The sequence below is a fragment of the Electrophorus electricus genome, chromosome 3 (genome assembly GCF_013358815.1).
Source record: "Electrophorus electricus isolate fEleEle1 chromosome 3, fEleEle1.pri, whole genome shotgun sequence".
In the NCBI taxonomy this organism is placed as follows: Eukaryota; Metazoa; Chordata; class Actinopteri; order Gymnotiformes; family Gymnotidae; genus Electrophorus; species Electrophorus electricus.
In genome coordinates, this window is record NC_049537.1 from 25,146,047 (window position 1) to 25,168,071 (window position 22,025).

Consider the following 22,025-nt stretch of genomic DNA (forward strand, 5'->3'; position numbering starts at 1 on the left):
GCTACATGCATAGCCTTGTTTGTTCTGCAAACATTGAAGCATTAAACTCAAATATTATGGAAAACTAGTTAATTTAATCTATTAATGTTCAAAAGAATCTGTGACAAGTATTTGACCTGGTTGGGCCTTTCTGCATAGAAACCTTTGAAAATACACCAGTGACAGTGGTTACATTCTTGTTCACAGCCATGTTAGATTTCAAACCTCAACCCACAAGGACACAATAGAATTCAGGGAGGGGGGGGGGTGCTTCTTTGAACCTTGAAGGAAGCTTTTACTAAGGCTGGAAAGGGTGAGTGGCATGGAAACCCAAGAAATGTTTCTTGGTACAACATGGATTTTTCTGCAATTATGCATGTTTCTTTGAACACACTTATTGCAGGACAGCCCCATGTGCACACAACTGGTTTCACAGGCACAAATCTTAAAAAGTAGCTTGGTTTTTAGAAAAAAGGTGGGGGGGGGGGGGGTGAGCACATCTGAACCAAGTTGCTGGCAAACTATGCAAGGTGCAGTGAACCCAAGACTCTATTGCTTTTTGGGGCAATTAGTTGACAGATTGCTATTGCAGTCCAAATGGCTAGTTCAGCATAAACCTTGGTTTGGCCAGTCACTGAAGGTGCCAGAGAGGAATTTGGACTTGGTCTCAGTCTCAAGTGAGAATCATGCTAGTTTCACCCTATTGCATGTCTAGGCAGACATGACTTCATTAAACATATGTAGTCATGATTTTTGGACCAGGGTAGAGTAGATCCTAGTTACATCACTGGATGTTTTCAAAACCCATAGACAAACTCTAAAGGGAGTTTATCAAATTTATTCAAAAAAAATTACACCAATAAAATCACTTCACCACTGGAAGCCACAGTATCTAGATTAGTTTTCTCCAGAATTGCAACCCCTCTCCCTGAAACAAATGCAGAACAGGTTAAATTACAGATCATGCATACATGCATAAATAAATGGCAAAAGGGAGCACTCACTTTGTCGGGTGCAACTTTTTTCACAGGACTCCATTGCTGTTGGATGGCACACTGCAGTGTTACAATGAATGAAGACCTAAAGAGTACAATCACATTACAAAAAGAGTAGAGCAAATGGGTCAACAGCAATAAGGTTTCATACCCTTTCCATCAGAGGGACCATTGATGCAGGATCCACAAAGGTAAACATCTTTAAAACAAAGCGCTTGTAATGGGTGGGGAATAGAAGGCCAGAAGATGCATTCACTGGAATCAATGTGGTCAGGTAACGGTCATCCCAGTAGGGGCACCTATGGGCAAAAAGACTCAGGCTAACAACATTTTAAACACCTACCAACCCCCCCCCCCCCCCAAAAAAAGGAGGGGGTACAAGATGGCTTTACATACCCATTAACCACAAGATCCCACTGGGGTAGGCTGAGTGGGTCAGAAGTGGACGTTGCCCAGCAGTGTCTCAGGGTCAAAACAATATTAGGGTCAGTCCTCTCCAAAATGCGCAGCTCTACATAAACAGGCTCCTGCAGAGCTTTTGTGACTGGGTAGTCAGCCTCTTCATAGTATGAAGAGTATGGCACATCTCCTGTTAAAGCAATGACGTTTACACCCAACTGAACATTCAATTGAGAACTTAAAAAAGTGTTAGAAGCCTACCGTTTACACATCCTTTGAAGGAACAGTTTCCATTGGCTAGTCTAAGCTCCACTCTTAGAGGTCCAGGAACAACCACTGGTTGAGGCTGAGGAACATCACTGATCTGCACAACCAATGCTTCAGCTGCAGTTCTAGAGTACCTACACTGGAAGAGAAGCCTAACAAGGAGGTAATGTTAATGGAGAACATTGATCAAAAGGCAGCCAAACAAGACAGTTTACTTACTCAAATTGGCTGTCCCTTGTGATGGCTCCAAGGGGTCCTATCCCCACCTCATAAGTTGAGGTTATTGCATTTTCATAGACCAAATAGCCATCTTCCACCTATGAAGGACAATACAGTTTTGTGCATCACTTCAAGACTATGCAACCATGCGTTATGCCACCACTAAATACTTACAGTCATCCTTGTTCCACAAGCTGTGACAGGGAATTGATAAATGATAAAGGCAGCAGTAGTTTCAACAGGGCTGCATGATGCTTCATTTCGACCCAGTAGGTAGACTGAATCCAAGCTTAGTTGAGGCAGAGTGGTAGCTCTAGCCACAACCACTACAAACTGGCCATCTCTGATACACTGGACAGTCACTAACAGCATGGGGAAACAGTTTTGGCTCAAGTCAAGTCAATAAATAACCAAGTTTATTTTGGTCAGCAATATTGTAAGGTGCTTACCTGCTTTTCCATAGTAGCAAAGGTGCCCATCAAAGCAGCAGTTTATGGACTCACAGTCAGCTGCACTAATGTTATGTTGCCCACACTGCACTTTATCATATGCATCAACTGCACATCTTTGTGAAGGCTGAGCATAGAACAACGGTAGCTGTGGTTGAGAATTATCAGGCAGTTGATTTTCACTTGATTGAAGAAATGCAGTCCTAGGCCTCAGACCTAGAAATCTCTGCAGTGGAGGATGTGCATAGCATGAAACATAAAGCCAGTTACACACCAGCAAGTGAAACAAGTGCCAATTCCCTTCCATCACGCAAACATCAACTTTGAACACTTCTTGATATTATTTATACTGTTGATAATCCTCTGTTATGATAGCTCCACCCCTCTTCCATTCACCACTAATCACTTTTCAGACCGTTCTTGTGTTACGTGTGAATTGAGCCTAATCAAAGGTGTTAATCATGCTGGACTGGAAGGCTGTGGAGAAGGCGGGCCTATCAGAAGTGGCCAAAAGTCAATATAGTATAAATAATGCCTAAGGCGTGAGGAGATTAAAGTAAAGCCTAACTGGAGATTGTTGGTCCCGTAAAATCTATACTCTCGATTTATAAACTGTACCCACCGAGTTCCCTCGTTTTTTAACAGTTGGTAGATTTGTAAATTGTATTCTCAGTTGTGTTCCCACGGAATTATAAACGGTACTCCGAATTTAGCAAACTGTGCTCATGCATTTGAAAACTGTACTCTCAGTTTGGTAAACAGGATGCAGATTATAGAAATATAAAAATAAAAATAAAACTGCGAACTGTAAACAGGTATGATCCCAGGTCTGCGTCGATGTTATGTATCGCTAACGTTAGAATGGTGTGTTGAAATTCTTAAGAGTGCAGACATTTGGATGACCCTACTAACAACTGTAGCGCTTTTTGTACGATCCATGTTCTCAGGGGCGTCGCTAGAAATTTAGGAGAACTTGCAAAAATGAAAGAACCATCCACTAACACTTTCCCTAAATGCTGTATTGTTTAATGCAAAAGTCGTTTTTAGTTTGATTTGTAATAACGTTACATTTAGCATTTCTTCATTGCGCGCATTTGTCATAGACGTTCAGATTACGTGTTTACTTTTATATTTGTTATACATGATCATTCTCATACACTGCGCGACACAAACCCATTGAGATTTTATCAAAGTGTACAGTAATAGTCAACGGCAGAGGCGTCTATAGAAACTTGGGTCTAGGCCCTCTGTGCGTATAGAAAAAATGGAAAAAGAGCAAACCATCCATTAACACCCGTTTTACGACCCTATTTAGGGTGGGAGGCCGTAACATAGGATTTGAGTGTTACAGCAGTAGACATGAAAAATGGCATGCAAACCAGACACTAAAATTGACAGCAAAGGTCTAGTGCATTTACAAGTTTTGGAGTTCAAAGACAAGAAACTGGTGCAATAGGGTCAGGAGTGACCAAGTGCAACATAAACAAAAAGGCAAATGGCTACACTGTTAGAAATAGACATAAACCCACACCCTAACAAAATGGCAACCACTCCCTACAAGCAGTGTGAAACTAAATACAGGACAATACATACAAGATACAAATATTATCCAGCAACCAAACCAATAAGGGACAAAGCAAACCATAAGTCAAAAGGGAGAATCTAAAGCCAAGCAAACACAAGATCAAAATGCATCAAAACCACTAGCAACACCAGTCTCTTCTCCAATGAGCCCCCAAGCAAAGTCATTCTTTGGGCCTCTTACCTTTATATAGTCCTCTGCTCACTGGAAAACCTGGTATGGATTTGGATGGGGGATACTGGAGAGTCAGAGGCAACACCTGGAACACAGGGAAGATACACACAAAGGTACACAACCCCTTAAGTGTGGATTTCTCCCCAGAAGTTCCATGTTAAAAAATACATTAACAATTATAAAACACCAAATAAATCTAAGCCTGGGACAGGGCATCAGCTATCACATTCTCAATTCCTTTTTTTTGTGCAGGATATTCAAGTTGAACCCTTGTACAATGAGGGACCAGCGCATGAGACGCTGGTTTGTGTTCCCCATACAGCTAAGAAAGCGCAAGGGATTATGGTCAGTATATACTGTAATCGGCTGAGAACTGCCACCAATATAGACTTCAAAATGTTGCAGGGCTAATGAGACCCAGTGCCTCTTTTTCTATGGTGCTGTATGCTAATTGCTGTTTTACAAATTTGTTGAAAAATAACAAAAAGGGTGTTCTAAGACAGAACAGGAGTATGGCATCATAATGCTTTAATAGCATTAAAAACATCCTGACACATAGGGGACCACTCAAAGACAACTTTCTCGCCAAGTATGTTTGTTAAGGGTGTCGCAATTAATTTCTACATAAATATCTGTAAAAACCAGCACAGGTCAAACTGCTCCAGGGTAGGACAAAGAGTAAAAACAGACAAATCAAAGCTTGTCATCTTAAAAGAAATGCTCCCAACACACGATCCGAAAACCCAAAACTGCACACAACACACCCGACCCACAAGAGAAAACCACCAACCAGCACAAAATAAAAAACACCAAAATGTACGGAAGGGGCAAAGAAAAAAAAAAGAATCCTGGACGAGCTCCCAATTATGTTACCCTGTCTAGGTTTAGGAGGCCTTAACATAGGGATTGAGTGTTACAGCAGTAGAAATGAGTAATGGAATGCAGTAGTAGTGGCTTCCCTAAATGTCAAATTGTTTACTGCAGAAGCTGCTTTTGAGTTCACTTTTTAACTGTCACATTAGCATTTGTTAATCAGTCATCATGGTTCTTCTGCTAGCTTAATGGTATTTTGGATAGCAAGTAAATATGGTTTCATTTCAAACAATTGTAACAGGCAATTGTACATATGCCCAGTACTGTGTACTGTACTAAATAATTGCACTGTCTACTCATTTTGTATTTGTCCTGTCCTGTATTTATTATTGTATATTTAATGTTTATTTAATTACATTTTGCACTATATTGCACTGTTTGCACTTGTGTAGCATGTTGTCTGTTGCACTGTTGTTTTTGTGTTGCACCATGGTCCTGGAGGAACATTGTCTTGTTTTTGTTGTGTACTTGTATATAGCTGAAATGACAATAAAACCTCTTTGAACTTGAACTTGAACTTTGAGCAGCATTCTCTGACACAGAGATCCTCTGTCTCACACAGAGCACAACACAAAATGACTGAGATGATTCCCAATGCAGTGCAGAGAGATTGGTAATGGTGGCACAGATTGTACAAATATCTTTCAGACTCAAATTGTGATTCAGGTTTCTCTCCCATGTCCCAGTACCCCTTTTTCTCACTATATTGTAAATTTGGATACATGATGGAACAGTTGAATAAAATAGAATGAGTGAGAACAATTGACAATTTAAACGAATAACATGGTTATTTTGGCCAGCTAAAGAACATTTGGGGGGGCAGTTGTTGACTATATCCCCCCTCAAACAGGCCTAATGATGCCAATGGTAGGTGGATAACACTTGGTCCAGTGGGGTTTCTGTGGTTAAACTATATTATTAGATTTAAAACAATTGACCTTTATGTGTGATGATCTGTCATACATGGCATTCTTAATCGTAAAACTAGATAATCTGTAGTGTTAAAAGGTAGCAGAGCAGTGTGCATAAAACACTGAATAAAATCTGAGTTTAGAAGGGTGTAAATGTTTGGGCCCAGGATCCTGACAGGTGTCTTCCACCCCATTTGTTTTAAAGACATATTGGAGTTGTCTCTGACCATGGTGGTTAGGTGGTGTCACCAACCTTTCCTTCCAGAGATCTGATTTTCACTGCCGTTAAGTGATTCAGTGCCTTTGATAATGGACTCTTGCAGACACTGTTCACAGCTGCCTGTTTGTGTTTGGGTAGAACACATTTACCTGGAAAACCTGGCAAAGAAAAGCCTTACAGAAGAGCATTCAGCCAATGTCATTCAGTCTGTTTACTTTATTCTGATTAAATAACAATGAGATAAAATTAGTGTTATTAAAAAAATCATGTTTTTCTGTTCAACATGGTGCATTTATTAAGAAAAACGAGCCCTTGTGTATACATTCTGCTTAGTAAAGGAGTTAAATACAACTCAGGAATAAGACTCAAGAATTTGTGGAAGTTGTAGCATTATAATAAAGTTTTATTTCTGAAAAACAGTAGAATATGTACTATGTGTTCTAGTAAAGTGCTACTATAAGGTTATGTATTCAACTAAGTTCAGTGACAGTGATGCAGACATAATCTAGGTGCAATGCTCGTTGCAGTGTGTGTAGAAAGCATGTAAAGCTAGGCTCCTTCCTGCCATATTGTTTCATAGTCAGAATGGGTGTGAAATGGCTGTCATTCTCCACTGCTCTTCTCCCTATACATCAACCACATTATCACCCGTGTTTATAGGTGTAGTCACAGATGCTGAGGAAACTAGAAGTAACAATAAAATCGCTTTAGTCAAAATTCTTTAGTCAGTTTTATACTTTTAGAATTAAAAATATATAGATAGCTTTCTGAATTCAACATTGCTATATAACTCAAAAACCTTTAGTTATTTATCCTATATATTATAGTCATGTGTTTCTTAAAGTTTATGTTAAATGGTGCTCACAATCCTCTCCTAATTGTTTACATTCCTGGGCACTCTGTGTGTGTTTTCTGATCAGACCAGAGCTTTTTTTTATCACCTTACAGCTACTCTGGCTCCAAGTCACATGTCAGTATGGAATCCTCCTTCATTCCACAATTCATTAAAAATCATTATGAGAACAGAATTAGCACTTGTGTCTGCAGTATCATCAGGAATTTCCTTTCCATGAAACATGAGGGGAAAAGGAGTAAGTGCTTAAAAAACGCAGCATAAACGTATACATGGCAGGCAATGAGCTTTCACATGCCATTTAAGGAGGTAAATGTGCGCTAATTATAATTTGCAGATCAACTGTCATCATTTGGTTGAGGGATTGAGGGATTCTATACAAGGGAGGACTGGGCAAACTCAATTAAAGAGAGTGGACTAAAACACCTGAATTAGACCCCTCTTTCTTCAGTGGATTAGTTATGAAAACAATGCAGTTATTAATAATATAGCAATATAGTCAAAATTCAGAAATACGTGTGATTTTTCTGTTTGTTTATTTGTTATTTGTTTCATTTGTTTAACCAAAATAATATTTTACATTTTGCATTGAAATAGCATTTACATTGGTGTGTGCTAAATTGCAAATATGAAAACTCTATGAGTGAAGTATTTTAGGAGATCTTTGACTGAAGCCTTATCTCATTGCTCTCCAATGGAGGACCTGCCACTTCAATGTGTTTTATTTAAGACTTTGATGGGCCAATTATAATAACCATGAAGTAGGCTTATTCTAACTAGGTGTGGGAGCTGAGGGTTGTGGCCTAGGGCAAGCCTCCATCTGCCCAACTAGGAATGCTACACTGGGCGAGGTGGAATCTTACAAATGAATGTGAAAACACATGTGCAAACACATGTAATAATAACTTAAAGGATATAAACTTTTGGCATTCTGTTAACTTGCGTTACATTTAATGTTTCTTACTTGGTGTTATTTCGTAGGAGTGTGTATAATATGTGTGAGAAGTGGTAGTGCAATGGGAAAGGTACTTGACTAGTAATCAGAATCTTGCAGTTCAAGCCCCACTGCTGCCAATTTTCCACTGTTGGGTCCCTGAGCAAGGCCTTCAGTTACTCAAAAATTGTACTTAAAAAGTTGTACAACATTAATACACTGAATTAGTAATGACAGGAATTAGAGGGGACATAGTTGAAATCTCAACTGAAAAACTCTGTATCCTCCATTTTAGTGATGCCATTTCACAAGGTGAGGTTGCAGTCTGTGTCGCTTGCAGGAGAGCATGGTGATGATGGGGAAGGAATACCCAGGTGTCGTAGAGCCCATATTCAGGTCTGTCTCAGTGAATCGCTGCTCTGGATGCTGTAATAATTAGAAACTAGGGTGCTCCCCCACCCTCACACACAATATCACAGTGCAGTTAGTTTTACCATGTTACTTCTATTAGGCCGAGTGCTTTTACGTAGGCCATGTGCACTTTTCAGAGCTCAGTTGTACCCCTCTCAAGTACAATATGATAAATTCTAATTCTACATATATTATATGATTCTATTGCCACTTCCTTTTCTTTCAGCTGGTGAGGATAAGCCCAGCAGAGAAGACCAAATGGTATATTCAGCTTTCATTTTTAGAGCACCATGCCTGTGAGTGCAGGTCTTAAACCCATGACCTCGTTAAATGACTCTCTTGCTTGAGAGATTTCTGATTTTTTTTTTCATGAATACAATTTTATCATCTTTAGATTGTAGTTGTATCATAGAAGCTATCATAGGTACACCCCCCCCCCCCCAATATTCTTTATATTAAAATCAATCTAATTCAAGTTAGTAGAATACCTACATCTATATCATATGGGAGAAGAAAAGGAAAAAGGAAATGTGATCAGCAAACTCCCAACTGCCCTCTGTTGGTTGTCAGAGAAATAAGTTGGATAATTTGTAAAGGCCATACTGAAACTTTAATAACCTACTGCTGGGATGCAATGTACAGATCCATGCCCTTGATGGTTAACCACAAAAACCATATCATCAGTAATAGTATTTTGCAATAGTTCTGTTTTTAAAGTCAAAGCTCATTTAAAACATTTATATTTTTAATTTACATTTATAGTATTTTATTCATGGTGTTTAGACCACAATGTGTTGAGATTATTTCAGTAAACAGTATATTTGGTCACTTTGCAGTCCACTGGCAATGAAGCATTCTCAGGGAATAACTGAGTTGGGTACTAGTAATCATATCTGTTGTTTTTACCTGATTTATCTCTGTTCTGATAGGCACTGTATTAGTAGTGCAAATAACAAATTCATGACGAGATGAGAGACCACAAGGTTCTGTAATAATGATCAGAACTTAATTTGTCTAATTAAACTGCCATTCAATGGCAATTCAATATGTTTGTTATTAACGTCTGGGGCCCATTACAGCACTGTCTTGTACAATACTGGGAAACACAATAATAGTCCACTTACATAGTAAGTATGAAATGAAGCTCAAGTTGTACCTGGTTCTGATGGCATGTGACTACGTTCTTGTCAAAGTTAGCAAAACAATGAAAAATGTTCATAAATGTTTAACATTTTCGGTGGGATTCATGTCCGGGGATAATGTGTAGGCTAGTCAGTGTCCGTGCCTTTACCTCCAAATAAACTAAATAAAGTGCACGCTTTGGAAATGTTATGTAATACAAATATTGTTAACTGATCGACACCTCCATAGTTCTACTTGTCGTCAGCGGCGCCGCTATGCGGTTGAACAAAATGTACTCAGTTTGCTCCACATTCGGTGAGAGGTCACGTTTTTGAGCATAACGTTCGTGGTTCTGACCAATTGGAAAGTATGATAAGTTCCAGTGGGTGGGAATAGCCAATCATAGAAATTGACGTATCCCGTTTCTATGAGCAGTGGTTATGACAGACCCTCCCTACGTCCTACCAAAAAAGGACATCCTAAAAACAAAGACGCATAAAAAACATAGTCCAGATTTCGCAATTGCTATACTAGTGCAAAGAAAGAGCTGCAGTAAATACTGGAATATTTAACCCACGTGCCACACTCTCGCGGATGAGAAACGTTCCAACTGGCTGGTGCGTTATTGTGTCGGAGGTGTCGTGGACGGCATCGTGTATTTCTTATTGGAGGTTTAAGTGACGGACGAGCAACACTGACGGAGACGGACGGAGCAAGGTAGGGCTTTGACTCTGTCCACCCATTAGGCATACGAATGTCTTTGTAATGTAGTCTTCAAAACTACCTAAAGCGAAACTAATGTTCGCTGACCACATAACGTAAACGCTTAAAGTCTGGACAACAATTTGTAATCTACTGGATGCTAACTAGGCGCAAGTTATTTGACTAGGTTAGCTAGCAAGCCAAGCAACCATTAAGGTTATTAGCCTTATACGATGGCTGACGCTGGATATCTAACCCTATCTTAGTTTAGCTATCTTAGCTGCCCAATAACGTTAAAATTGATTATTAGTAGCCAGCTAGCTAGTTAAGTACGTTATAGCTGCTGAGGTAAGTGAATCAAAGTGCACATGCAAGTTCATTTCACCTATGTGATGAGAGAACGCAGGTAACCTATCTAGCCAGCTAGCTAGTTTGGTTGCCAAACTAGTCAGCAATCTAGGATTAGGCAAGAATGTCTAGTTATATACTGTAGCTAATTTTTTAGATTGCTGGCTGGCTGGCTGACTATCTAGCTAGCTAATTACGTTCATTCTAGCTAATTAAAACAAGAGCCAATTGGCGACATTTAGCTAGCCATGGGTTACACGTTTAAGGGCAGTTTTATTTTATTTTTTTGCTGCGTGTAAAGCCTAGTCTGATTGTGAACCCCAACTAAATACTGCATTTGTTGACCATGTAAGCGTGTCCTTTAAACTAATAACGAGGATACGTTGATATGGGTTCATGTATAGTATCCCGTGTGTCCAATAACAATTCTGCATGCTCTCATTAGTTAGTCACAGAGCTTTTGTGCTGATCCCAAATCTATAAACTAGTGATGAAAAAGCACGTGTAGTTTGCCAGCAACATGTAAAAGCACACACAAATATATATATATATATATATATATATATATATATATATATATATATATATATATATATATATATATATGGACATGCCATATTCTTAATAATCTATAGTTTATTATTTCTAACATTCTCATTAACTATAGCTTTTAGTATCTTTTATTTTTGCTTTTCCTGGTATTGTATGCTCATGTGGATGTGGATTTTTTTTGTTTTTGTTTTTGTTTACTACAGTTGTTTTTTTCATTTAGACACAAAGCCTGAAGCACGCTTTCTTGTAAGGTTTTAAACAAAGTTTTGGCTTTCTGTATTTACTTCATCGCCCCTTGTTGCAGGGTGAGACTGGAGTGACTGGGCCAAAAGAGTGGAGCCAGGATGAGCATGAAGTTGAAAGAGGATGGTTTCATGAGGACTATAGGCAAATCTAAAATGAAGAGACTAGAGAAGTCAAAACCAGATGCTGAAAGGGATTCTGGTTTCTCAGGTCTGTAATTGAGAATGCAATTAGGTTTGGGTTTTGAAATATGAATCCTTTAAATTGTTTTGAGACTTTATTTTGGTTTGATTATTTGTTTGTTTAAATAGATGCGAGTTCTGAACATCTAAGTGCAGTTGACCAAACAGACACAGATGATGCCTCTCTGCCGTTATTGCCAGCGATGGCGGGTTCCAGGTCTCAGACCTCTCAGCTGGCTGTCATGAGTGGCTCTTTGCAGAATCTATCACCTATGATTATCATGAACAATGTTCTTCTCAAACAGGTAACACAAAATACCCATTGTCAATTGTAAGGAACAGTGTGCCTTAATCATTGAAAAAAAACCATGCATTGTTTTAAACCAGGCATTGCTACAGTAAGATAAACAAACCATGGGATTTTGGTCAGTTTGCATTAAGAAATGATGTGAAATATTTTATATCATTCAAAGTGCTCATGTGACCTTTATTATAAATGTACATTTTTTTAACTTATTATAAACTTAACACATATATTTTGTTTATATTTTATTGAGAAGCATCATGATAGGTTCACACTGTAAATTGTTTCAGTGCTTCCATTTTGCAACATTTGCAATTTTGCAAATGCAAAAGGGGAAAATTCAGCAAACACAAAATCTAGAGAAATTTTTTAAATGAAAGAAAAGAGGATAAAGAAAAAAAATACTTAAATCAAATAATCCTAAACGAGCCCAGACCCTTCTGATGAGTGCTACGTAGTCTTCTAAACCATCATAGTCATTTTTGAGATGAGAGATTACATGGTGTCAGACTTGTCTAAACTGATTTTATCTAAACTGAAGTTTATCTTTCAACATACCCCTAATTCTTTGCAGGTGTAGAGTACTTCTTCATTTCGTAATCCACTGTCTAATGGTTTTCTTCTATAACTTTAAAATAATCTTTTTAGAAATAATAAGACAATAAGAAATTAGTTGTTGTTGAGCTGACTTCAGTCTTAGGACAGATATTACAAGGACTAAGTGAGGCTCCAATTTCTAAACTTGTATATTGAGATATTTCATTTCTGTTAAGTCATTTGTGGTGTTCCTAATTTGCATGCATTATAGAAAACAAATTATATGGGTAAGCAAATAAAGCAACCTGAATTTTGTTTTATTTGTGAAGGATGTATGGTTGCACAATGTATTGTTAATGTAGTATTGATGTCAAAAAATGCAAATAAGCTTGGATGTGTATCCCTAGTCAACTTCATGAACATTCAGGGCAAATTTAATTTCACTTCCACTAAATCTAACAGGAAGACCAATCACAAGAAAACTACAGGTGTGTGTTAAACGTCTATTGAGTTTTATTATATTGCAACTGGGTGTTCTTAGCACCATACTTAGTAAGCCTATGTTGTCCTTGCCCTAAGGCATGGTTGTTCCCTCTGTAATTGGGACTATGGTTACTGTAAGAGCTGACCTCTTGAAAATCATTTATATTTATTTATTCACAGCCTGATGATAACCCGTCTTCTCTGAAGCCTTGGGGGTTCAATCCAGCTATTGAGGTTGTTCAGCAGCCCAGAGTGGTCTTCCTCCAACCAGTGGTCTCTCAGAGAGCTGCCACTACGCCAAAAGGACCTCCCAGTAAGCGACACAGGCATAAGAAGTACCTCCCCATCCTAAAGTCCTATCCCAAAATCGCTCCTCACCCTGGAGACAGCCCACATGGTGCATGCAGCAGCAGCAGCAGCAGTAGCAGCTCTAGCACTACTGGCTTGGTAAAGAGTTGCAATTCGTCTTCCAGCGGTCAAGGCCGACCTCATGGAGACAAGCAGCAAGGTTTACAAAGTAGTGCCTCTTCAGCCTCCTCCACTCCAAGCCACTTTACACCAAGCAGACATCTTCCAGAATCGCCTCAGCCCCACATGGCTGTTGCTGATTCCAACACTGGCCCCAGTGGTGAAAGGTTAGCTCCTGAAAAACTGGAGCCCCTTGCAGTGCCCACAGACATGCATACCAAGGCATTACAGACCCACACAAACGTAGTGGATGGCATCGGCCAAGACAGTGACTCTGACAGCAGCAACAAGAGAAAGCGTTTCTGCAACACCTACAATATTTTAAGCAAATCAGGGTTGCTGGACATCACATTGCGTACTAAAGAGCTAATTCGCCAAAATCGACGGACCCAGGCTGAGCTGGATCTGCTTCGTGAACACACCAGTCTCTTCATAGAAGCCTTGCAGACAGGAGACCTGCATATGTGGAGTAAGCTACAGCTGAGCATGCAGGAGGAGGGTGATAAGAAGTCTGTAAACAGTGGATCAGTTGAAGTAGGACACGAGCTCGAGACTTAAATTCTTCAGACATTCAGATTGCCTTTTATTATTATTATTATTATTATTATTATTATTATTATTACTACTACTACAGTGAAATATTCATTTTCCTAATTTTGATTCCTGCCACCACATGAACCCTTTGACATGTCAAAGAAAAAGAGAGTGAATAACTTGGTAGTCAAAACCACAGTATTTTAGTAGGGGTGAGCGATAAGGCATCTTTACTTCAGGAACTGGGACAAAAGTAATTAAGAAAGCATATAACTGCATTGGCTTCCTGATCCCCTTAATAAAACATAGACCAATAAAACCACAGTAATGATTAAATGGCTATTTCCCATTGTGCAGTAAAGAAAATGCACATCTTCAGTCAATTTTCAAAACATTCATAAGGGCTTTAATAATATATTATTGCCTCAGTACCATAGCTAGATATAGAGGGAAATGAACGGGGGAGACTAGTTTTTAAATGTAAATGTGGTGGTATTTGCTTAAAATATAGGCCTGTAATGTAAACATAAGTAGGTAAAACAGGTTGAAACCTCAATGCTCTGTGGAGTCATGTGACAGAATGATGTCATTTCAGTATGTCTTCATTTTATGGTTTTGTTGCATTACGACTTTTTTTCAAAACATTTTTTAAACCAAATCTGCTTACTGCTGAAAATTAAAAAATATTATAGTGTGAAATTTTGTATTATCGCCATGTCTTTTGAGGTTGTCCACAGCCATTTAGTAGCTTCAGCCTTAACTTAAACTCTGATTGTAAACCATTTGTAAGTTTTCTGTTATGTATCTTTTATCTCTGCTCATCAAAAAGGTGCCATAGCATTACTACCACTTACCAAATCATGTGATGGATGCATATTAATCAATTATATGTTGTGGGATTTGCTCTGGGTTTTATCAGCCAAGCCAAAGATTCAATGGCTATTACATTTTAAAAGGAAATGTTTGACCAGATTTTCGTGTGTATGACCCACAGCACAGACATTTGATCTGTAAAAGCTTGAGACACTGGAAGTATCATCATGGACACCAAAATAGTCACCCCCCCCCCCCCCCCCCCCCCACATATATGAGAGTACAACGAGAATAGTTGATTCAAAACTATTCCATATTTTGGCCTGTCATTAATTTCTAAAGTAAAGTATAAAGAGCTACTTATGTTTGAAAATTAAAGTGTTTTTCTATTTTATTTATTTTAAATGAACATAAATGATAAGAGTTATATAACTACATGTTTCTTTACATGATGCATCCTTACTGGTTGTGCTTAATCATAACATTAACATATTACTGACAGGACTGAAGCCTGACTGCATCCGTTCACAAGCCTGTATTTTAAGATATTTAAGCCTGAGGGTAATGCAGTGTTTTCACTCAAGCAGGTCAGCTTCCTTTATTTCCCAACAATAGAAGTTGCATGCTCCAGAATCCCTGTTAATGTGTATATATTATGTCAAATTGTCACATTCACGTTCTGTGTATAAATGTTCTTAATAGACAATTTTCTCCACTCCCTCAGTAATGCTCAGATTCTTAGAGGTTGGATTGACAGACAGCATATTGAAATGGTATAAATTTAAAGTGGTGGCTATTTTTCTTTATAAAATTGATTACTAGTAACAGCTGAGGCCTACCTACTGTCATCTTGCTTTTATTAAAGATTTATTTGGTTAGTGAAACTCAGTTGGCCTGTGAAAAATAATTGTCAGAAATGGTATTTAAACTTTTTTTTTGTGGCAGCTACAAATGAACCACTAGTTCATAGTTCACTATGACATTGTCTTGCGGTTGCTGTTTTATTACTTTTAAAAACGTTTTAAGAGTTATGGCCTTCCTTTCACAATAAAGGTAACATCATTTTGCTTTGATGATATATTTGCTTTGTCGGAATGTCCTATGGCATCTGCTCTGGGATTAACGATTGTTTAGCTAATTTACTCAATGTCCTTTCTAAAGAGGTTAAATTTTAATTTACAAAAAGCCCATCATCTTAAAAAGTAGTTTGTTAGTGTCTGCTCAGCACATCCAGTTGACAGGTTAACTTTAAAACATGCAATGTTCTATGTGAATGTAGTGTTCTACTACCTTTTTGATATTTAGTGTACCTAAATATCATCAAAGCATGGCTTAATCAGTTACAAAATAGAAACTAGGGAGTTATCTTATGTTGATTTAAGAGTTAGCACCATAGTGGAATAGTTGGTCTTTGTTTGTGGATTTTTGGTTAATAGTGAAATGTTCTTGTTATTTTTAAAGTTAAATGGCCTCTGAGAATTCACATCTATGCATATATCCTGGCTTCAAATGTAATTTTTTAGATATACATTGTTTTACTGTTTATCATTGCTGTTTTGTAGTAGTTTGTCCATAACAAACTGTGCAAACAAAGATAGGAAATGTGGGCAGCCATTTCTTTTTATTATTCATTTAATGAGATGTGTATTATTTATTATTTTCAGAATTACCTGTTATTTACTAGCAATCATGTTTTTTTCCATTCCTAAAGCAACATTTTTGTTATTTCATATTCATGTAATACTGATGCAGATATTCCCTGCTTCTATAGTCTTCCATGTCTGTGTCATAGGATCTGTGGACTTGCAGTGCAAACAGCAATCAGGAGTAGTATTTTAGTAGCAAAACAACAACAAAAATAGCCTGGGTCAAGGAAAATGAAATGCTAATGTATCAGTGCTATGTTTGCCTTTCACTTGTTTTTGTGCACTTTTTACAGATTATTTAAAAATGGCTTACATAGTAAACTAATATGAAAATGTTTGTTCCTTGCCATAAATAATCAAGATTAAATAAAAGCAATCAAGCAAAAAGGTTTCCAGTTAAATATGTACTCAGTGTTATTCTTGGGCCTTCATTTAAAAGGTCCTCTTATACATTTAAGATTACTTATTTAAAAAAAAAGTTATCCTGATCTAAAATGGCAGAAGAAAATTAATTAGTGCAGTGAAAAATTAATGAAACAAAGTTTTTGCACACTGGTTTGGGGCTTTCATTTGATGATAATGATGAAATGGCTATTATAATGAATCAATAAAGGATAAATTAACATCATTTAATATTTTAAAGTCAAAAACATTTGTTTCCACAGTCTATTTATTTTTGTTGCAGTAGACTATATATTATTTACCATAACCCAGTTTGGGGGGGATCATAAAGCCATAACATCTTTTCACATTTTCTTGTTTCAAGTAACATGGTACATGGCCTTTCAAAACCACACCTGGCCATGGGCATTTGATTTGTCTTTTTTATTTGGCAATATAGCTTAGTTTGAGCTTTTTGTCACAATAAATGGCTGAGTCTTAAGAAGATTCTATTAAATTGATATCTGTGGATTTTGTCTTTTCAGGAAAGTCAAAAATACATACCTAGCTCCCCTTCACAGTGCATCTTATTTTAAACTAGCACGGATACATTTTATTATAATGTTTCATTAAATATAACAGTTCAAGAATTTGTATTATCAGCTTATCATTTATGACAGGTCTATGGTTTACTGTAATGGGTTTATAATAATGTGTTATTTCTCTATTTGACGTTCCCTGTTATGCATACATTGAGAGTGAATGTGAACAGAATGTTGAGAAACCAAACAGGACTGTAAGCTCTCCCAATAATAACAGATATTTTAAGCAACCTTTATTATTATTATTATTATTATTATTATTATTATTATTATTATTGCGATATTTGTAACGTAAAGTCAGTTCATGAAAACAAAATCAATAAATAAAACCGCTGTATATTCATGCATTTCATAGCAAATGACAATCCCGGTTTGTCTTGTCTTTTGTTTGTCACGCCGAGGAACTTTAACCAGGTCCGTCCTTATATACTGACGTCTTTCAAGCGACTTTCGTTTCCTTCAATTGCAACCCGGAAGTACACTAGTGCTCAGCTTTTTGTTTGCGATGTTATTTTTCTTTTGACAAAACAGCGGAGATGGGGGTAAGATTTCATTATGGCTATATTAAACGGAATGTGAAATATTAATGGCGATCATATGAAAATAGTGTTACTGAAATGTAACCCGCAACAGCATTAGGTAGTGTGTGATTGCTAGGTTAGCGATTCAGTATCCAGCCAGCCAACAAGCCAGGTTAAATGAATCGGTAGGCTAGCTAACATAGTTTAGCTGGGTTGTTGCAGTGGCACAAACCGCTGGAAACGTTTAGCTAAGGATTTTGATAGCCAACGCTAGCTACACTAGTGACGAGCAAATGCATTTTGAACACAGTATGGTCAGGTTTAGATTGTCAAATAAACTAGCTAGCATTGATGGTCGACGACTACTTTACACGTTCCGTATTTCCTCTAGCTAGCTAGCGAGCTACTGCAGTTAGCTAACCGCTAGGTGTATATCAGAGGTCGTGGGATATGCCCTAACGATTTCGGTCCGAGTCGATGATTATGGATTTTTTTCCAGTATAAAATCTCACGCCTGTCATTTGCCTAAAACATGTAAACTCAACGTGGAATGCAAGTTGTTTGTAGTTAATTTTCTATGACAAATTGAGTGGTAGAGTTAGTGTCTTCTCTTTGGAACAACAAGTTAATGTCTTCTCTTTGGAATAACATCAGTTAGCTCCCGGAATGTTTGTTCGTGATTATGGGCGATTTTTAAAAGTCTCTCAATACTTAATATTTTTCCTTGTTTAGGCTTTTGGACATCTTGCCCAAATTTTTTGACAGCAGTAATGGCCAGTATCTTCTATTTCTGACCAAGTCGTCACGTGTCCATGTCATCGTGGTATCTATCATAGTGCTCTTTCGATCACCTTTAAATAAGATAATTCTAGCCCTGATACACAACATAAATTTTAATTTGCTGTCTTCTTTACCGTAGATCATACAACTCTGAATCCATGCTTTCTGATGAGCTTGACTCCAAACCTGAGGTATTCGCCGCTTAGCGCATTGTTTTCGATTAAAAATGAAACAGTTAATGTACTGTCAGTATGGGGTTAGCAACGCATGTTTTATGTTGTTTCTGCATCTGGCTTATCCCTTTGTGAAGCTGCTGGTTGAGTTTGTGCAGAACGCCTCCATACCCTTGGGCCAGGGTCTGGAGGAACAAGACCCCAAAACACAGTGTTTACCTCTCCTTGCCTCTTCAGAGAACTCCATATGCAGCCAGCTAGACCTTCCAGGTAATTTTGCATTCTAGTCCCAGTTAATCATCAAAACACTTGCTCTAGATGTCTCAATTTGAGCTGGCTGTGTAGTTGTGTAATTTCTCAGATCTTGCACTTTAAATTTGTACCCACTCGCTTTTGTGCATCATGTTCTCATCAAATGCTTTCTTGAATCCCTATCTCAAGAGAGTGCTCTTAGCCATGCTGCATCCCCATCACTGTCAGAGTTTGCTCCAGAGCGCAGCCCCCTGGTAGTGCAGCTCCAGCCTCATTCCCCAACACAAACTCCACCTGCAATCCTCCAAGACCTCCACCAACCAGACAGCACCTCATATGTCCTCCTCAACCTTGCCAAAGGTAAGATTCCGTCTGTTTTCAATATGACTACGCTTGTTCACATGAGTTTGGAAACTGGAGTAGCAATGGTGGTAGCAATTTAATAATGTGGAATTTGTCTTTTAAAGAAACATTTTCCTTTGTGGTAAAATAAATTAAAGTCACTGTACAACACACCTGATGATGCTTTTAGTCCCTTTAAAAATATTTAATTCTTGAGTTATCTTCTAAAAATATAGTGTGTAATTAGGGTTAAAGGACAAAATGACTATACATTGGTGCAGCATAGCCATAAACCTTCACCTAAAATAGGACAGATCAGGTGTAGCCAACACACAACATATTTGCCTAGTGAAAAACCTTCAATGCTTCTTGTACCTCTCATAGCCAGAGCGCATGAGATTTGCACTTCTATTATGTAAATTCTTCCGCCCCCCAAAAAATGTAATGTCTTATGGATGTCTTCATTTTTTAATAAAATCTATCAGATTTTATTTACTTTATTTGTATAGCAGTTTACAAAGGTTTGGGATATATTTCAGAATTTGCATGTTATTCAGTCAGTCAAGACATTGGGGCTTGTTGATTCAGTGCTGCTGATCTGACCTTTCTATCTGGTTTACCTTTAGGTCAGACCTGGTGATGAGAGGTGGTGTCTGAATTATAAGTTTGGGGTTATTTTATGATATAGTGTAAGCACCCCCCACCCCCCAACTGAATGTTCTCAGCATGTTTGGCCATGTCGTGTCTCTCTTTTTGAAGGGCTGGCGCCCTCAGCAGAACCCCTGGTGTTCGTACAGGATGATGTGGATGAGGCAGAGGAGGAGATCTCAGCAGGGGAGTGTGCAGACGGAAGTGCCCCATGGTACCTGCGGGTGCAGGAGCTGGCCCATGATAGCCTGATAGCTGCCACGCGGGCCCAGCTGGCTAAGGACGCCAGGGCTAGTAGCAACAGTAATGTTCATTATCTTGTCTCAGCTTTTTAAATTCAGAGTATCACTACTGTACAGTGATTTTTGCTGTATTTTATAACTTAGAAACACTATTGTACAGAAACAGTAGGATCACAATACTGTTGTATAGCCCAAACAATCACAATGCTCCGCACTGTCATTATCTAGGTGACCATATCCATAGCTACCAGTCAGAGGGTCCAAAAAAGGAGGCACTGTCACGAAACAGTCGTGCATCAGCAGAGAAGATTCTGAGGTGTCCTTATGAGAACTGTCATAGGACATTTACCTGGCCTGCTCATCTAAAATACCACCTAAAAACACACAGGTAAACTGAGAAAACGGTGTAGCCTACAGTATTTGACTAGAACTAAGCTTTAACTCGATGGCATTCTGCATGTATAGTAATGTGTGTTTGTATGTCTCAGGAACGACCGTACATTCCGTTGTGGAGCTGAAGGCTGTGGGAAGAGCTTTTATGTTCTACAGAGACTGCAGGTGCACATGAGGACACATAATGGGGAAAAGCCCTTTATCTGTAATGAGAAGAACTGTGGCAAGAAGTTTACCACTGCTGGTAACCTGAAGAACCATAAACGCATCCATACTGGTAGGCTTTCAAGCTATAGTTAGCAGTGAATCAATCCATTGTAGACATGCACTCAATAGATCAGAAAAGCTTTCTAAAATTCATGAAACTTAGATTCCATTAATTTATTCCAATTTAGCAATGCTTCCAGCTAGTTTATCTTTACTTGCTACTCATCCTGTAATGGAAGCTTGTCGTTTTTCTGTGTGTTAGGTGAGAAGCCCTTTCTTTGTGAAGTAGACAGCTGTGGACGATCTTTTGCAGAGTACTCTAGTCTTCGCAAACACATGCTCGTGCACTCTGGTGAGTAAGAGTATTCCCCATGTACAGAGTTAAGTTATAAATGGTTTTGGAACATGAGCCATTATACTTATTTAAGCTCAGTGAAATTTAGCAGACGGTACTACTTTAGAAAATGCATTTTTTAAAAGTGGTGATTCATATTTTTACACCCAAACAAATATATGTCATACCACTGGAAAGTATCAGGTTATTGAAAGGGAGAATAAAAAGCTTGAAATTGATCAGATCTTAAGCTGGATATCAGCATGCTTAATGCCATTGTCTTGTATTGTCAGGGGAGAAGCCTCATCAGTGCTCTATATGTGGGAAGACCTTTTCTCAGAGTGGTAGCAGGAATGTTCACATGAGGAAACGACATGGAGAGGATGTTCTCAGCTCTGATAGCAGGGAAACGGGTAACAAGATATCACTTTATGGCAAATTATATTACTGTCAATCTGTAGTATTATCCACAACAATTACAAGCTATTGTGACGCTACACATTAGTCACTCACTTCAGTGTATCATAAAGAAGAGGAAATGGAGGAAAAATGTTAGGCTAGAGGACCTCTCACTTCGTCAGATTTAGTGATTGTTTATGATTGGCAGGAGAGGCACTGACTCACAGCAGTTTGCTGGAGGCTGATGGTGCTACCAGTGACTCCATGGTAACTATGACAACAGTTGTGGAGCCTGTTAGTCTTCATCATGCAATGCTGAGGGGACAAGGTAAACTGTCTGCCTGCTTCAGACAATCCGATAATACAACTGATATATACACACTATTCTTTTGTAGTTATATTTTGTTTTTATGTATTTATGTCCTCAGGTCCTGCAGACCCAGTAGTGGTACTCTCTCCACCTCATGACTTGGTCACCATGACAACTGGAAGTCATGCTTATGGGGAGGATGTTGTGGCATTGCTATAGTAGTCTTTGTAAATAAAGTAAT

At 38.3% G+C, this 22,025-nt stretch overlaps 3 protein-coding genes across 3 annotated transcripts; 2 read left to right on the forward strand and 1 right to left on the reverse strand.

Moving 5' to 3' along the window:
* Positions 1-830: 830 nt before the first annotated feature.
* Positions 831-4,382, reverse strand: LOC113569010 (zona pellucida sperm-binding protein 4-like). The gene is made up of 10 exons (XM_035524395.1): positions 4,341-4,382; positions 4,096-4,149; positions 2,309-2,435; positions 2,034-2,221; positions 1,860-1,957; positions 1,635-1,774; positions 1,371-1,563; positions 1,126-1,273; positions 984-1,059; positions 831-907 (listed from the first exon to the last, which is right to left on the reverse strand). The coding sequence occupies exons 1-10, from the start codon at positions 4,380-4,382 to the stop codon at positions 831-833; spliced, it is 1,143 nt and encodes a 380-aa protein (XP_035380288.1).
* Positions 4,383-9,865: 5,483 nt separating this feature from the next.
* Positions 9,866-14,789, forward strand: cipcb (CLOCK-interacting pacemaker b). Its single transcript, XM_027031918.2, has 4 exons — positions 9,866-10,105; positions 11,295-11,443; positions 11,545-11,720; positions 12,920-14,789. The coding sequence occupies exons 2-4, from the start codon at positions 11,335-11,337 to the stop codon at positions 13,763-13,765; spliced, it is 1,131 nt and encodes a 376-aa protein (XP_026887719.2). The 5' UTR covers positions 9,866-10,105; positions 11,295-11,334; the 3' UTR covers positions 13,766-14,789.
* Positions 14,790-17,636: 2,847 nt separating this feature from the next.
* znf410 (zinc finger protein 410) lies at positions 17,637-22,020 on the forward strand. The gene is made up of 12 exons (XM_027031420.2): positions 17,637-17,725; positions 18,437-18,527; positions 18,624-18,675; positions 18,795-18,927; positions 19,099-19,269; positions 20,011-20,202; positions 20,370-20,529; positions 20,630-20,811; positions 21,004-21,093; positions 21,369-21,488; positions 21,683-21,802; positions 21,903-22,020. Exons 3-12 carry the CDS (start codon positions 18,643-18,645, stop codon positions 22,001-22,003), a joined length of 1,302 nt encoding a protein of 433 aa, XP_026887221.2. The 5' UTR covers positions 17,637-17,725; positions 18,437-18,527; positions 18,624-18,642; the 3' UTR covers positions 22,004-22,020.
* The last annotated feature ends 5 nt before the right edge of the window (positions 22,021-22,025 follow it).